The sequence below is a fragment of the Oryza brachyantha genome, chromosome 3 (assembly GCF_000231095.2).
Source record: "Oryza brachyantha chromosome 3, ObraRS2, whole genome shotgun sequence".
Classification (NCBI taxonomy): Eukaryota; Viridiplantae; Streptophyta; class Magnoliopsida; order Poales; family Poaceae; genus Oryza; species Oryza brachyantha.
The window spans coordinates 4,634,168-4,648,638 of record NC_023165.2 but is presented as its reverse complement, the minus strand read 5'-3'; the positions used below and the strand labels follow the sequence as shown (position 1 = coordinate 4,648,638).

Genomic DNA, 14,471 nt, shown 5'->3' with positions numbered 1-14,471 from the left:
GTATCGGCTTGACGTTAACACCAAAATTTGGAAAATTACCGTTGGAGATTAAACCAGGATTGATGACTGAATCGGATAGGAAACAAGGCAATCGGACATGAATCAATTGAAATACGACTCGGATACAACCGATGGAGTTTGACTCGGACAGAAGACGGAGTCCGATTGGGCTTGGAAATCATGCAGATGGATTCGAGAGTAGATAGAGTCTGTGTAACTTAGTTTTATCTACGTAGTAGAGTTTGTTTAGGATTTATCTCTAGTTAGAGTCCGTTTATAATAGGTTAGTTATTAGATAACGGGTCCATATCCGGTTAGTTATTTTTTGGGGTATAAATATAGTACCCCGGGGCTTTGTAAAGATATCAACACTCATATGATCAACACGTATTTGACAGGAGCGAGCTCTTGGCACGAGGTTTGTCAGTTTTGTAATGTAGTTCATGATAGTTGCCCCGTCGATCGGCTGGATAGGACTACCTCGATTTAGTTCGATCTACTGTCTAGTGGTTCGACGGGTTATTTGAGACTTGTTATTGCTTTTGATCTATTTTTTGGTTTGAGGTAGTAATAGGTTCTCGATCAAGGTGATGCGAGTTCTTTGTTCGGCTTGTCAATATGGATTTGGTTGACTTGGTTCTGCCTCGGTTTAGTCCGATCAATCTAGTCGACTGAGTTCATATTAGCAGATTGGATCGAGTGCTCATGTAATCTTATTGCTAGAGTTCTAGCAAGTATTATCTTGAGTAATTCATCAATTTGTCTGCTAAGTTTATAGATTTTTCATGTTTTCTATAGTTATATCGAATTGGACTGCATACTGTCTCGGTTTGGTACGATCTATATCAAGTTTGGTTCGATCTACTTATAGAAGCTTGTCTGATCTATTAAATTTAACAGATGAGTCGATGGATCATGCTGGTTTAATAGTTAATTCCCTGTATATCGCAATACTACATTGACTTCATGCATGATTATGTTTAAATCTGAACTGTTTTGGTTAGTCCGATCTTCTAGGTTTAACACGAGTATGCGCGTGGTTGTTTGTTATTGATCTATGCTGGTAGTTAATCTAGTAATCCAATTTTACTATATTTGGTTTATCTTGCACCCTATCGGCTGCTGACTGCATGTGCGATAAGTACTAAATCGGTTCGATCGGTTGATTAACCTTAAAATTGTCTTGGTTAAGTCCAATCTTTTAAGGGAGGTTAGTCAGTTAGGATATTTAATGGTTATCCTATTCATAATTTAGCCGACAAGGTATGTTTTCACATTATATCATGAAATTCCTGTAGAACCGATTGTTCAACGTATCGGCTAGGGTCCTAAAGCGATATCGGCTATCTTGCAAGTGACGAAGCATTTAAGACAATTCTGGTTGAAACATTTTAACCCTAATAATAGAACATTTCTTTACACGGGGTGAAACACATTTGCTAGGCATGGATGATGGGTCGTTCGATCCCTAGCTAGTCGCGTTCTACTAGTTCTGTACATCGCTCAGCTGAGCAGGAGCAGTAGCAGTGCACACCTCTACCTTTTCATTTTTGTTTTTTCTATAAAACAAAATTTATTTTTTTAATTTAAAATTAATTTTAGAGTTTTCTCAATGCAACTTATTTTTAAGTCTTGAATACATATATAAAAGTTTTATTCATAATTTTTTATTACAAATATACTTTTTCATGACCAAGTCAGAGAAATCACTCCTAAACCTTTCACGCACGGTCGTTGATCTCATACGGTTGTGCAGCTAGCACACAAGAGGTACACTGGAGTACGGTACGTGCGGTAGCCGGTGAAACGAGGCCTCTGAGCACACACGGAAGACGAGCGTTGCCATGCTATCAGTACGGTGCTACGCACGCGAGCCAGCACGCACGTCCCTGATACCGCACGCGCAGGCCAGCGGGGCGGGGCTCAGAGGCGCCAATCGCACAGTCGCACGTCTTCTTCTACTAAAAAAACCCCGCGAAGCGAAACCCCGCGGCCCGCGCGTCCGACTCCATCTCCATCCATCCACACGCACACACGCCGCCACTCCCCCACGCACACGGCTCAACCTCCCCTCCCCTCCCCTCCCCTCCCTAGCAATCCAGTCCAGAATCAGTCCACTCCCTTTCCTTCTTTCTCTAACTGCAGATTTCCCTCCCCTTTCAACGCGCGCCGGGTGGGGAGGCACGAGGCGGAGACGACGGAGGTGGTGGTGGGAATCGATCCCTTTCTGTTCCGCCGCCTCGATCGCCCGCGCCAACCGCCTTTTCCTCCGCCACCTTGCTCCCGGTGGATTCCCCTTTCTTTTTCTCTCGATTCTTTCCTCTTCGCATGCGCGGCGGGCTGTGACGGTGGTGACGGACCGACGCCCGCCATGGGGGATGCCTCGGCATCCACCTCCGCGCCGGCCACCCCCACGTCCACGCTTATCTGCCGGGAGGATGGCAGCGACCTCTTCTCCGCCGGCGCCGATGATGGCGGCGGCGGGGAAGGCGCGGGGTTATCCGTCGCTGGAGACGAGCATCTGCTGCTGGTGGAACCGGACGATGAGTACCTCGCGCTGATGCTGTCCAGGGAGCGGTGCGCCGGCGGCGATGTCGGCGAGCGTGGGGAGGAGGTGACGGAAGAGTGGATGAAGAGCGCGCGCGCCGGGTGCGTCGGCTGGATCGTTAAGGTCGTTCCCGCCTCCTCCTCTTGTTCCCCCCGTCGTCCTGTCCCATACGATTTCGCAAAGATCGGATCTTTATTGACTCTTGTTTTGGGGGCTCACTTGCTGGATGCAGGCGAACGCGGGATTCCGGTTCAGCTGGAAGACGGCGTACGTCGCGGTGACGTATCTCGATCGGTTCCTGGCGCGCCGGCGAGTCGATGTAATAACGATCCTGCACTGCCATTGCCAATCTCCTGCTGCCGATTGCGTGCTCGACGTAATGCCTGACTCCGCATTGCCGTTTTTTTTTAGAGGGGCAAGGAGTGGGCACTGCACCTCCTCTCCGTGGCGTGCCTGTCGCTGGCGGCGAAGGTGGAGGAGCGCCGGCCGCCGCGGCTGCCTGAGTTCCGGGTGGACCAGTACGACTTCGACTGCGCGTCCATCCTGCGGATGGAGCTCCTCGTCCTCCGCACGCTCAAGTGGCAGATGATCACCGGGACACCTTTCTCCTACCTGAGCTGCATCACAGCGAAATTCCGGCACGACGAGCGCAAGGCGATCGTCCTGCGCGCCATCGAATGCATCTTCGCCTCGATCAGAGGTCGATCATTTCTCACACTCTTTTCATTTATCCGACTCTTTGATCCGGTGCATCCATTTCAGCGAATCGGATCGCAAAAATCTTATATTTCATTTCCCCAATCTCGCAGTCATGAGCACGGTGGAGTACCAGCCGTCGACGATTGCTGTAGCAGCAATCCTCATCGCTCAGAACAAGGAGACATCACCTAATCTAGACGAGCTCAAGGTGATCCTCGGCTCGTCATGGCAGCAATTAGACGCCGTAAGCCCTCCCACTCTCTCGTTGCGATCCCTTTAGGCAAGTTCTTGGTAGAAATGGCAATGTGGAGTAAATGCAATGGTGTTGTTCTCTTTCAGGGGCATGTGTGTTCCTGCTACAAGATGATGATTCAAGAGGACAGGTCCATGCAATCGACGACGGAGGTGGCTTCCTCCGGTGTCTCTGTTGCCCACATTGGGGGCTCGGAGGACGGCTCCATGGCCGACGTCAATAATGCCACCACCTTGGCGGCAACCCCGGACAACAAGAGGAAAAGGTTGCACTCGCCTCAGCGCCAGTAGGAAGGAGCTGGAGCTGGACAGCATGTTGGTTGGAGTCCAGCTCTGCATTTTTAGTTGATTTCACCCTTTTCTTTTGTTTCAGCTGAGCCCACTCGTCAGTGCTCTTCAGTTCAGGGGTTGGCCAAATGGAGGGGCCAACATTTGATTCTTCTGATTATGCTATTGTTACAGTTGATTGATAAGTTAGCAATGGAAAGATTCTGGTTTTGTGGAGATCTTTCCCTGGCCCAGAAAAGGTAGTGTAAAGAGCAGAGGAAAAGGGCTGAAAACTGATAAAGAGCTCTTGCTCAAAGTAGGGAGAAAGTCCTCACTGATGTGAAGAGAGAGAGAGAGAGAGAGAGAGTATCCCAAGTATGAGTAGAAGTCATTTTTTGTGAATACTGTATGGTTACTTGTTACTCTCTGTTGAGTCATGCCATTTTGGTTCATTAGCATTTTCCCCTGATGCTAAGCCAAACAGTGGTAGCAGTAGTACAATTTTTGTTGCTAGAACTGATCGACACCTAGCCGTGTGCAATTGCTGACCATGAGTAGTTGGGATATGCTTATTGTCAGTTGTGGACGAAAGGAAGAAATGGTGTGGCGTTTGCTTGTTGCCTTTCTGATGTTGCCCTTGTGCCGTGTCATCAAATCACCTGCCTTGCCATCTCGCAACAATGCTTTGCTGTTCTTTGCCTTCTTGGAGGTGACTGCCACTGTTGGTTTGTCTCTCTCGCATGAAAGCAGCTGTAACGCTGCCTTCTTTAGCTCACACTGCATCGCGCACCATGCAATGTAATAAAAAATTAGAACTCATACTCCAGTACTACACTAGGACAGGATAGGACACGTGAAACAGGCCAAATGACTCTTCACTCTTCAGCTTCCGCTCACCAGCTGCCGAGGTTCTGATGAATTGCTCATCTTGGTAAGCATGTGAGTGGATCTGCTTCTGCGCCTTTCCCTCCATTTTTTACTGGCTCCAAGAAGACTGTGTGTGTAGGGTAGCACTGTGAAAGCCTCTGAGAGCCTGGAGGAGTACAAGTACTAGCTGTGTTTGTGTGGTCTGGATCTTGAAGTTTTTGACCAAAGAAACAACTCCCCATGAATGATCTGATTCTCAGATGGCTGTGGATGACCAACGTTGCACTGGATTCCTCTACAGCCCTGGTGACTCGTGGGCGGTGGCAACTGGCAATACGGTCAAAACTCAGAAGCAATGCACAAGCATGACATGAGATAGAGAGAGAGAGAGAGATGACATGGTAATTTTTTGTTGTACTACTACTGACCTGTTGGGCTGTCTTGTGCTTGGCAGCAGGTAAAAAATGGTTCATCACAGGGGGCATGGCTACTGGCCGATGCTGTTGGAATTTTATACTGTGGGCAGTAACATGCCCAGTCACTCACTGGCTTGACTGGTCAGCAACATTGTGTATTGGCACTGGTGAAGTGGTGCAGCAGTGATGGAAGCAAAGGAACCAAGCTGCTCTGCCTGTGATTGTGTGTCAAATTGCGATGTAAAGAGAAAAGCCTGGGATGCCAAAAGGAAGGGTAACTGCCCGTTCGCCAGGCCCATGCAACCAGTACGCATTATCTGCTGATGCTGGCATTTGGATTTCAACAGATTCCTGGTCAAAGTTAAATGTGACGTTTATACTTGGATCTTGGAAGCTAGCGAAGGTATTCACAAATTCTACAGTTCCAAGTATGCTGAAATTCTCTGACTGTAATGCGTACGTAGAAAATGAATTGAGAACATGGCAATCTCATGACACGACCAAGCTAGCATGTGCAGACATGCAGTCCAGTAAAGCACATTTTAGTTACAATGGGGGCGTAGTTTCACATGAGAAAAGAACAAAGATTGCAGTCTTAAAACACTGGAAGTAACTTCGCTATCCTTCCAGAGTGGCCACAAAAAACAGTAGGATGGCAACAAGGGGAAGAAACTTACACGGGTCAAATCTAAGACCCTGTCAAGGGTTGTAGCATCAAACAGCCGTGTACTAGCACTTTAGGTTGGTGCAAACTTATCAGGTGAGCCATATACAGTTACAAGTCCCAACATTTCAAGGAAAGAACAAAATGACACGAAGGAAAAATGTACATAGGTCCATTAGACACAATTCAATCTTGGCTCATACTCTAGATCAAATGCAAAAAAAATAGGGGGGCAGAGGATCATCTAAACAAGTGCAGAAAGAGAATTTTGTTATGCTCATGGCAATGCCAAAAAACTGCATTGGCACCGTCAAACTATAATCCCTACTGATCTTCGTTTCGTTTCTGGAATTAGTTCTGCTTTCCTACTTAGAACTCAACTGGGATCAGCTTGACCGCAGCAGCAATAGGCATCCCTATGAAACCGATGAAGATGCAGTTGAACCACTGCTTAAATGTGAGAGGAGTTGTGTTGGCGAAATCACCCAGAAACTGTACTATGATGAACTGGAAGATGACAGTGCTGCCGAGGACGGCGATGAACACGTTGTTGTTTAGAATACCCTCGAATACATTTATCCTCTCCATCTCCCTTGAGCTCACCTCATTGAACACCTGCACAGCAGTGAAATATTTAATGCAACTGCACAATAGTATTGGCAAAATATAGAAAATTTTCGTTCATTATTTTACAGCTAAAGCAATACATTCCTCCCAGTTAGTATTGATCCTCCAGCATAGCAGTACTATTCAAACAAAAAGATTATCGTTGCGAGCAATTATAGTATTTGAGTACGTACCAAGAGGTACCAAAATTTTAATGTAAAATTTAATACCTCCTAGTACCTAAGGTACCAAAATTAGAGCTTTTTTTTATCATCCTTAAAAAAATACCTGTAAAAAGTGTGGTATCTTGAGGTACCAAAAATTTGTACTAAAATTCTTAATAACTTAAGGTACTTTTTAAGGATGATAAAAAGCTCCCAAAATTGACATAGAATAAAATAATATCTCCTGATACCTTCTCAGGTGCTGTAAAATTACTCAATTGTTGCATATAAGTAATCCTAACTGTTTTTTAATCATCTTTTTGCCGAAATTGAGGTCTAGTTACCAAACAAATGAATCAAAGCAAGAAATACAGGACAAATCAAAATGTACTAGTTATGTTGGACGCCGGGTTTAATCAATCTATTATCTTTAAAAAAATCCAAATGTAGCTGAAAGAATTCTCAGAGATACTAAATAGATGTGACCAAGCACTTCCAAATTACCTGGCAGAATACAAAGCAATTGAAGATGAGAGTGTTCAAGACTAGATCGGAATTTTCCCCCTCGAGTCCAAATAACCACTTCCCTTCGGTCTGCAGATACCATATTACAATGAATTGGTAGAAGGCCTGTCCCAGGATGTTTCTCCACATAATGTTGCTGATGAAGTTTCCTTTCCTTCCAACTGGAGTTCTCTTCATCAGTTCATCGTTCGGAGGTTCTGTAGCCAGTGCCAATGCTCCTAGTGTGTCCATGATCATGTTGACCCAGAGAAGTTGGACAGCAGTAAGAGGAGCACTCCCTGAATGACAATCAGAAGTACAAAGAATAGTCAAAAGTAAGTTACAAAACAAACTAGTAAGTTATTGATTTTCTACATTAATACAGATTATGTTTAGCTCATTTTTTCGGTGTTAAGTTTTAACAAGTCTATTTGAGGGAAGATAAGGAGCGGACTAGCAGTAATGGAGTACTGCAGCTAACATTACGAGAAACCAACATCAATGGTTATTTTATTTCCTTTGAATAAAACTGTCCATTTTATAGAATAGAATGAGGTCAAACAAAAATATCAAAATCTCTGCTGTACCTGTCAAGCAAGCTGAGGAGAAGTTCACAACCAGAGCAACTACATTGACTGTCAGCTGAAACTGTACAAACTTCTGAATGTTAATGTACACTGACCGACCCCATTTAGCAACAGTGACTATAGTGGAGAAGTTGTCGTCAAGAATAATCACATCAGCACTTTCCTTTGCCACCTGCAAATATATAGCAAAGTGAGAAATTTTGGGAGTAACAAATGGATAGAATTTTGATGGTACAGCTCATTGTAACTTAGCTAGAAACTACTACATTACCACAAAGTACCTTTTTTATCAAAATGGTGCACTAGTTAACTATACTGTCCATGCAAGGGGTACACTAACAACAACAATTATCTTTGCAGAAAATTACCTCAGTTCCAGCAATGCCCATTGCAAGTCCAATATCAGCTTCGTGAAGAGCAGGCGCATCATTTGTGCCATCACCAGTCACCGCAACAACTTCATCAAAAGTTGTCCGGAGATGCTTCACCAAAGTGTGCTTGTCAAGTGGGGAAGATCTAGCCATTACCTGATACATGAAAGCAGAGCACGTCAGCCAATGAGATTCAGAAAATAAAGTTAACACTAACCAGCAAGGGCAACGAAAAATTTACTTGTATTTTTGGGATCAACTCGTTCAGTTCCTCTGCACTCTTGGTCCTGAAATCCGGTCCTTCAATGGCGATGCCACCTTCGGTCAAAATGCCGCATTCCCGCGCGATTGCCTTCGCTGTATTGATGTTGTCACCTGTGACCATCCTCACCATGATCCCTGCCGACCTGCAGATGGCCACTGATTCCTTCACACCAGGACGAACTGGATCTTTGATCCCCACGATGCCAATGCAGGTGTAGCCATCTTCAGGAATCTGATCATTTGCCGAGAACCCGTCACCGACTTCGACGTAGGCGAGGCACAAGGTACGGAGTGCCTCGTTTGCAAAGCTGGTGATCGTGGCGTTCAGGTGAGCAACAGTTGCATCGTCGAGGGGGACGACGTTGCCTTGATCGTTCAGGAACTTGCTGCAAGAAGCCAAGATGATTTCTGAGGCGCCCTTGCTGTGCGCACGCATTGCTCCCCCGGGGAGCTGGATGACCACTCCCATCCTCTTCTTCGCCGAGTTGAACGGCTCGACCTTGACGAGGGTGCTCGCCTTCCTCACCGCCAGGAAGTCGCCGCCGAGCGACAGGCCGAACTCGAGAATGGCAGTTTCGGTTGGTGTGCCCAGTATCTCGCGCCTCCCGTCCTTGTTGAAGACGACGTCGCCGCCCGTGTTGTTGAAGATGGACTGCGAGAGCAGCGTCATGACGGAATCCGGCAGCTCGGAGAACAAGCTCTTGGTGTCCGAGGCGCTGTCCACTTCCTTGATCTTGCCGCAGATGCAGGCCTTGACGACGGTCATGTGGTTCGTCGTGAGCGTGCCGGTCTTGTCGCTGCAGATGGTGGTCGCCGACCCCATGGTCTCGCAAGCCGCGAGGTGCCGGACGAGCGCCTTGTCGTTCATCATCTTCTTCATGGCGAACGCGAGGCTGAGTGTCACCGCGAGCGGCAGGCCCTCCGGGACGGCCACGACGACGATGGTGACAGCGATGGCGAAGAACTCGAGCAGCTCCAGCGCGTCGTCTCCTGTCCAGCTCAGGTAGGAGCCGTCCATGATCTTGCGCCGGAAGAGGCTCTCGGTGAGCACGGCGAACGTGACGACCGCGAAGATGAGACCGATCTTGCCGATGATGGTGGCGACGCCGTTGAGCTTGACCTGCAACGGCGTCTCGTCGTCGCCGCCTTCGCTCAGGGTGGCCATCAGCTTACCCCACTGCGTCCTCATGCCGACCGTCGTGACGAGCATCTTGCAAGACCCGTCCTGCACCTTGGTCCCCGACAAGAGGAATGGGTTCTCGGCATTGACGGCGACGGGCTCGCTCTCCCCGGTCAGGCTCGACTCGTTGATCAGCAGCGAGAAACCAGACAGGAACAAGCCATCGGCCGGCACCTGGTCGCCAATGGAGAGGTGCACGATGTCGCCGGCGAGGAGGTCATATATCGACAGCTTCTGCCTGTACCCGTTCCGGGTGACCTGCACCGTGATCTTCTTCTTCTCCTTGTCGAGGTCCTTGAACTGCAGCGATTGCCGGTAATCGCTGGTCGCCGTGACGAAGACGACGAGCAGGATACTAGCCACAATCCCGAGCCCGTCGTGCGCGCCCTTGGGCCACCCCTCGGTGGCGATGCCGACGACGAGCGAGAAGAAGGCGCACGCCGCGAGGATCATCAGCGTCATGTCCTGGAGCGCCTCCCAGACGAACACCCAGAAGCTGCGGGACTCCGTCTCGGCGAACCTGTTGATGCCGAACAGCTCCTGCCGGACGGCCTGCCGGCGCCTCGACTTGGGGAGGCCGTCCTCCGGCGATGTGCACAGCTTCGACGCGACGGCCTCCACGCCGCCATGGGACTTGAGCTTCTTGATGTCGTGGCTCTCCACGATCGAGCTCAGCTCCTCGGCGCAGATGCCGTAGCCCGCCGCCTTGACCTCGCCAGGGACCGTGTACTCGCTCGGGGGAGCAAGGCCTGCAGGATCGTGTGTGTCAATGGTGAGTAAAGATTGAGGAGGAGAAGCAAAATGAAAAAAAAGTTGTTGGATTGATTTCTGGGACGTGCCCTTGTATCAACATCGTTCATACCTTGGACGAACTGGAGTGCAGCCTTCGACACAAGCACAGCAACTCGCAGGTTCTCCTGAAATTGGTACAGAAAAATGTGCAATGCTGGTTAAGTCTCGTGAATTTACAGCTCAAAATTGCGTTCAAGCATCTGGTTTGGTGCTTGCAATAATCCAATCAATGCGTTTCAATGATAATCCAATCTTCCATTGCTGAAAGAACGTGTATAGTTTCTAGCAGCAGAATGCAATTGATTAGCTGGGCGGGCCGAAAGATTGGCAACGCGGACATGACACACACGACGCAATTGTTAACTGCAACTGTGATCAGGATTGGCTAAACTAAGGGTCCATTTAGTTCTTAATTTTTTTTCAAAAACATCACATCGAATCTTTGGACATCTAAATAAAGTATTAAACATAGATAAAAAAACTAATTGCACAGTTAGCGAAGAAATCGTGAGACGAATCTTTTGAGTCTAATTAGTCTATGATTAGCCACAATTGTTATAGTAAACCATATATGCTAATGACAGATTAATTAGGCTCAAAAGATTCGTCTCACGGTTTGGCGAGCTACGAAATTCGTTTTTTTATTTGTATAAAAAAAACCCTTCTAACATCAGTCTGACGTAGGGGTGGATAACGAGCCAGCTCGGCTCGGCTCGACTCGGTTCGTTATCGTAACGAGCTAAAAACCCAGCTCGGCTCGGCTCGTTACAAAGCTCGAGCTGGCTCGTTAGGCTCACGAGCCGTGCATAAAAAGTTATCTTAAATAATTTTTCAATAGATTATACTAGCAAATTTTCAGTTCAAACATGCAAATCATATGAGATTGTATCTAAATATTAAAGTTTGAACCAACAAATCATATGGCAAACCTTTAAATATTGAACATATGCTTTTCGGGGTGGAATCAATGAATGCCGACGAATCGTATATCTTTGGTCTAGCTCATTAGGCTCGCGAGCAGCTCACGAGCCGGCTCGTTATCTCTAACGAGCTAAAATGCTAGCTCGGCTCGTTAGAAAAATGAAACGAGCCAAGTCGAGTTTGTCATGAGTCGAGCGAGCTAACGAGCTACGAGCTTTCTGTCTACCCCTAGTCTGACGTGACATCTATTTTTTTTTTCAAAATCAGTTGATTTAAAAAAACGATGCAAAACATCTTTTCCGAGAAACTGCCGTGGAAACTTCATTGATGCACAGATGTACTAACGCATCACTTTTTACTATTGTTGCATAGAGGTGTGTAGCTTGCCACTTTGCCGGAAAAAATCACGGTGGATCGTGAGAAAAGAATTTCTTTTACTCCACAACGTAGCATGCTCCTACTTGGCACTTTGCCAGAAGAATCATGGTGTGTTTTGAGCGAAGTGCTAGAAACTACTACCTCCGTTTCATTAATATAAGATTTTTAATTTTTTAATTATAACGTTTGACCATTCGTCTTATTTAAATATTTAAAAACTTAGTACAAATATAAAAAACGATAAGTCATGCTTAAAGTTCTTTTGATAATAAAGTAAGTCACAAGCAAAATAAATGATATTTCTATAACTTTTTAAATAAGATAAATAATTAAAAATTGTAAGAAAAAAGTCAAATATGTACATTTTTTTGGAAACTAAAATTCAGAGTCAAAATCCATTTTTTGGAAGACATAAACTTCAACTGGTCAACGCGTGACAGTTCAACCCGAAACATTCCAATTGGATCAAACGATGCTGAAAAAAATCCACAGGTATATTTTAGTTTTTCTTTCTTCTTTTCAAAAAAAACATGACATATTTTGTCTTTTTTAAGAGTACACAACACGAGACGCACACGAACACATGTCACGAGTGAGATGCGAGTTGTCAATCCCTGGACGCACACCACGAGTGAGAGATGCGAGTTGCGATCCCAGGGATCGACACGCACACACATGCGTGTGGTAGGCGCGTGTGAGGGGAAAATTTTCGAGTGAGAGATGCGAGTTACGATTTTCAGGAATTGAACTCGCATCGGCAGCTCACGCGCCTGCGCGGCTGACCACCTGAGCACCGTTCGGTCCTCAATGCAGAACCAGAGACACATATGAAATATTAAAGTCCAACCGAAAGGCCAAAATAAAAACATTCTATAGTCCTTAAATTACAGATGAACAATACCCATGCTCCATGCTAATAAGGCCTGACAGCCCGGTGTTGATTTTCTCTGGGACAGTACTCTACGACACAGATCAATACGTTTTGATAACTTAGTGCATTCTCAACCTAATGACTAGGATGATATCCATAACATTAATTAATAACATTAATTAAGTTGCCATCTAAGATAAAAGATGACGTGGCAAGTGAATAAATAAGGAAAGAGAATGAAACCATGTCTTGCATGAGACCTGATTTCTACACAACATTCAAAATATCATGTGAGATAAAGTAGTATTAAATTAAAATATGGAATAGCGGTGTTTGCATTGGAAGAGTAAATATCTGATACTAGTTTCTTGATGATGTGAAGTTTATGGAAACTACATCTAGTGTTATGGGTTAGGAATGCCCTTACACCGCCGAAGTGCACCAAGAACAAGAAAAAAAAGCGAGATTTAACGGTGAAATTTGGCACCGATTTACGACCGCAATCCAAGAAATTCGTTCACCACGGTGTTTACCTGGTTGGAGCGCTTCATGGCGGCGGCCTCGGATCGCTTGCCGAGGTTGGCGGTGAAGCGGAACCGCCGCTTGGGGTTCTTGACGACGCCGACCACCTTGCGCCATCGCCCCAGCGCCTCGTCCGACGAGTGCTTCGCCTTCACCCCTCCGAAATTCTCATTCAGGTAGCTCTCCATCTGATCCTCCTTGCACCTCAAAACTCACACAGCCCAACCCCCTCTCTTCCCTCCACACCACCAACCCAACCCTTTCTATATACCCAGCGTGCGCATTGGTGTGTTTTTTTCCGCGAAGAAACGCGTCAACGCGGTGGCGAGAACGCACGTCGTACGTACACCGTGAGCCCCCACTCGGCACTTTCAGGGAAGACAGGCCTAACTTTGTTTTGCTTGGAAAGTGTTTGGCTTCATGGAAGAAGTTGTTGCGATCTGCCGGTGTTTTTTTTAGGAATTGGGGACCGGACGGATGCGAGGAGGAAGAGGAGGATGAACAATGGGAGAGGGGGAGTGGCATGCATGAACGGACTCCTTTGTTTACTCCTGAAATTCGCCGGGAATTGAGGGGTCAAACGCAGCCGGGTCAAGTGGTGAAAGTGAAACGCAGGGCTGTAGGGACCGGGTCACGTACTGCGTGCGTGCGTGCGTGCGTAGCGTTGGAAGAGACGTTGGTCTAACGCCGCGTGTTAGATAGTAGAAAACCAAACGCTCCCCCCTCTCAACTTTTCAGTGACTTCTAACATTTTATCGTTTCTCTATTTCTTATACTTATATGTCAAAAATTATATTTTAATATTAAATTTAGAGCTGATTTATGTTTTTTGCTAATTTTTTTTAGATTTTATTTTTAGATCGATAAGAAAACATATATAAAAGTTTTATTCGTAAACTATTTTTATTTATAAATATTTCGTTTGTTTTTTACCAGAAAAACCCAAACGATCTTATGTAACTATGTACAGAACATTTGTCATTTGTGTGGTGTTGCCGTGGTTTCGGATGTAAACGGTCTGCAAACAACTGAAAATCCCTTAATTTGAGGCAGGCAGGCTGTAGGCAAAAGTTGAATACTTTTCAGTTTACACAATATACACGTCTGTAGCGTGGACGCGTTCCAGAGAGCAGACGGGTTGAAGGCTGGGCGCTAAATTCCGTGGCAAACATCTTGTCCAAACGTATTTACAAACAAAATAAAATTTATAAATAAAATTTTTATATAAGCAACTCTACGGTACCAGGAGGGTTAAGCTGTTCAAGTACCGTAAAATTGCTTTTTTTATATATATGTGTTAATTTAAAAGTTAAGTTTAAAAAATAAACTACGGTAAGTCTCAAAATTAACTCTAGATCCAAGATTAAAATTTAAAATTTTGATTTATAAATATAGAGAGAAACGGGAATAAGAGGGTGTTGATTTTTATACCGAAACAGAGGAAAGCTTAACCCTCCAAGCAGGGCTTAAAACAGATAGAGCATGGTCCCAAGATTGGGTCCTTTAAATCCGCGTCCTCATAGACGTACAACTACCATAGAAAATGACTTGGCATTTCTCTTAACGTGTCCACAGGTAAAGACCAAGATTCGATCGAA

General features: G+C 45.9%; 2 protein-coding genes across 3 annotated transcripts; one reads left to right on the top strand and one right to left on the bottom strand.

Annotated features, from left to right (window-relative positions):
- Positions 1–2,097: 2,097 nt before the first annotated feature.
- On the top strand, positions 2,098–4,388 carry LOC102710673 (cyclin-D5-3). 2 transcript variants are annotated; one of them, XM_015834847.2, is made up of 6 exons: positions 2,098–2,671; positions 2,781–2,867; positions 2,960–3,248; positions 3,358–3,491; positions 3,587–3,765; positions 3,873–4,388. In XM_015834847.2, exons 1-6 carry the CDS (start codon positions 2,372–2,374, stop codon positions 3,874–3,876), a joined length of 993 nt encoding a protein of 330 aa, XP_015690333.1. In that variant the 5' UTR covers positions 2,098–2,371; the 3' UTR covers positions 3,877–4,388. The 2 variants fall into 2 exon arrangements, with proteins under 2 accessions (XP_015690333.1, XP_006649590.1); XM_006649527.3 differs by having other exon boundaries at positions 3,587–4,388.
- Positions 4,389–5,636: 1,248 nt separating this feature from the next.
- On the bottom strand, positions 5,637–13,341 carry LOC102710383 (calcium-transporting ATPase 2, plasma membrane-type-like). The gene is made up of 7 exons (XM_006649526.3): positions 12,885–13,341; positions 10,252–10,306; positions 8,187–10,138; positions 7,943–8,101; positions 7,575–7,746; positions 6,988–7,286; positions 5,637–6,328 (listed from the first exon to the last, which is right to left on the bottom strand). Exons 1-7 carry the CDS (start codon positions 13,059–13,061, stop codon positions 6,083–6,085), a joined length of 3,060 nt encoding a protein of 1,019 aa, XP_006649589.2. The 5' UTR covers positions 13,062–13,341; the 3' UTR covers positions 5,637–6,082.
- Positions 13,342–14,471: the final 1,130 nt, after the last annotated feature.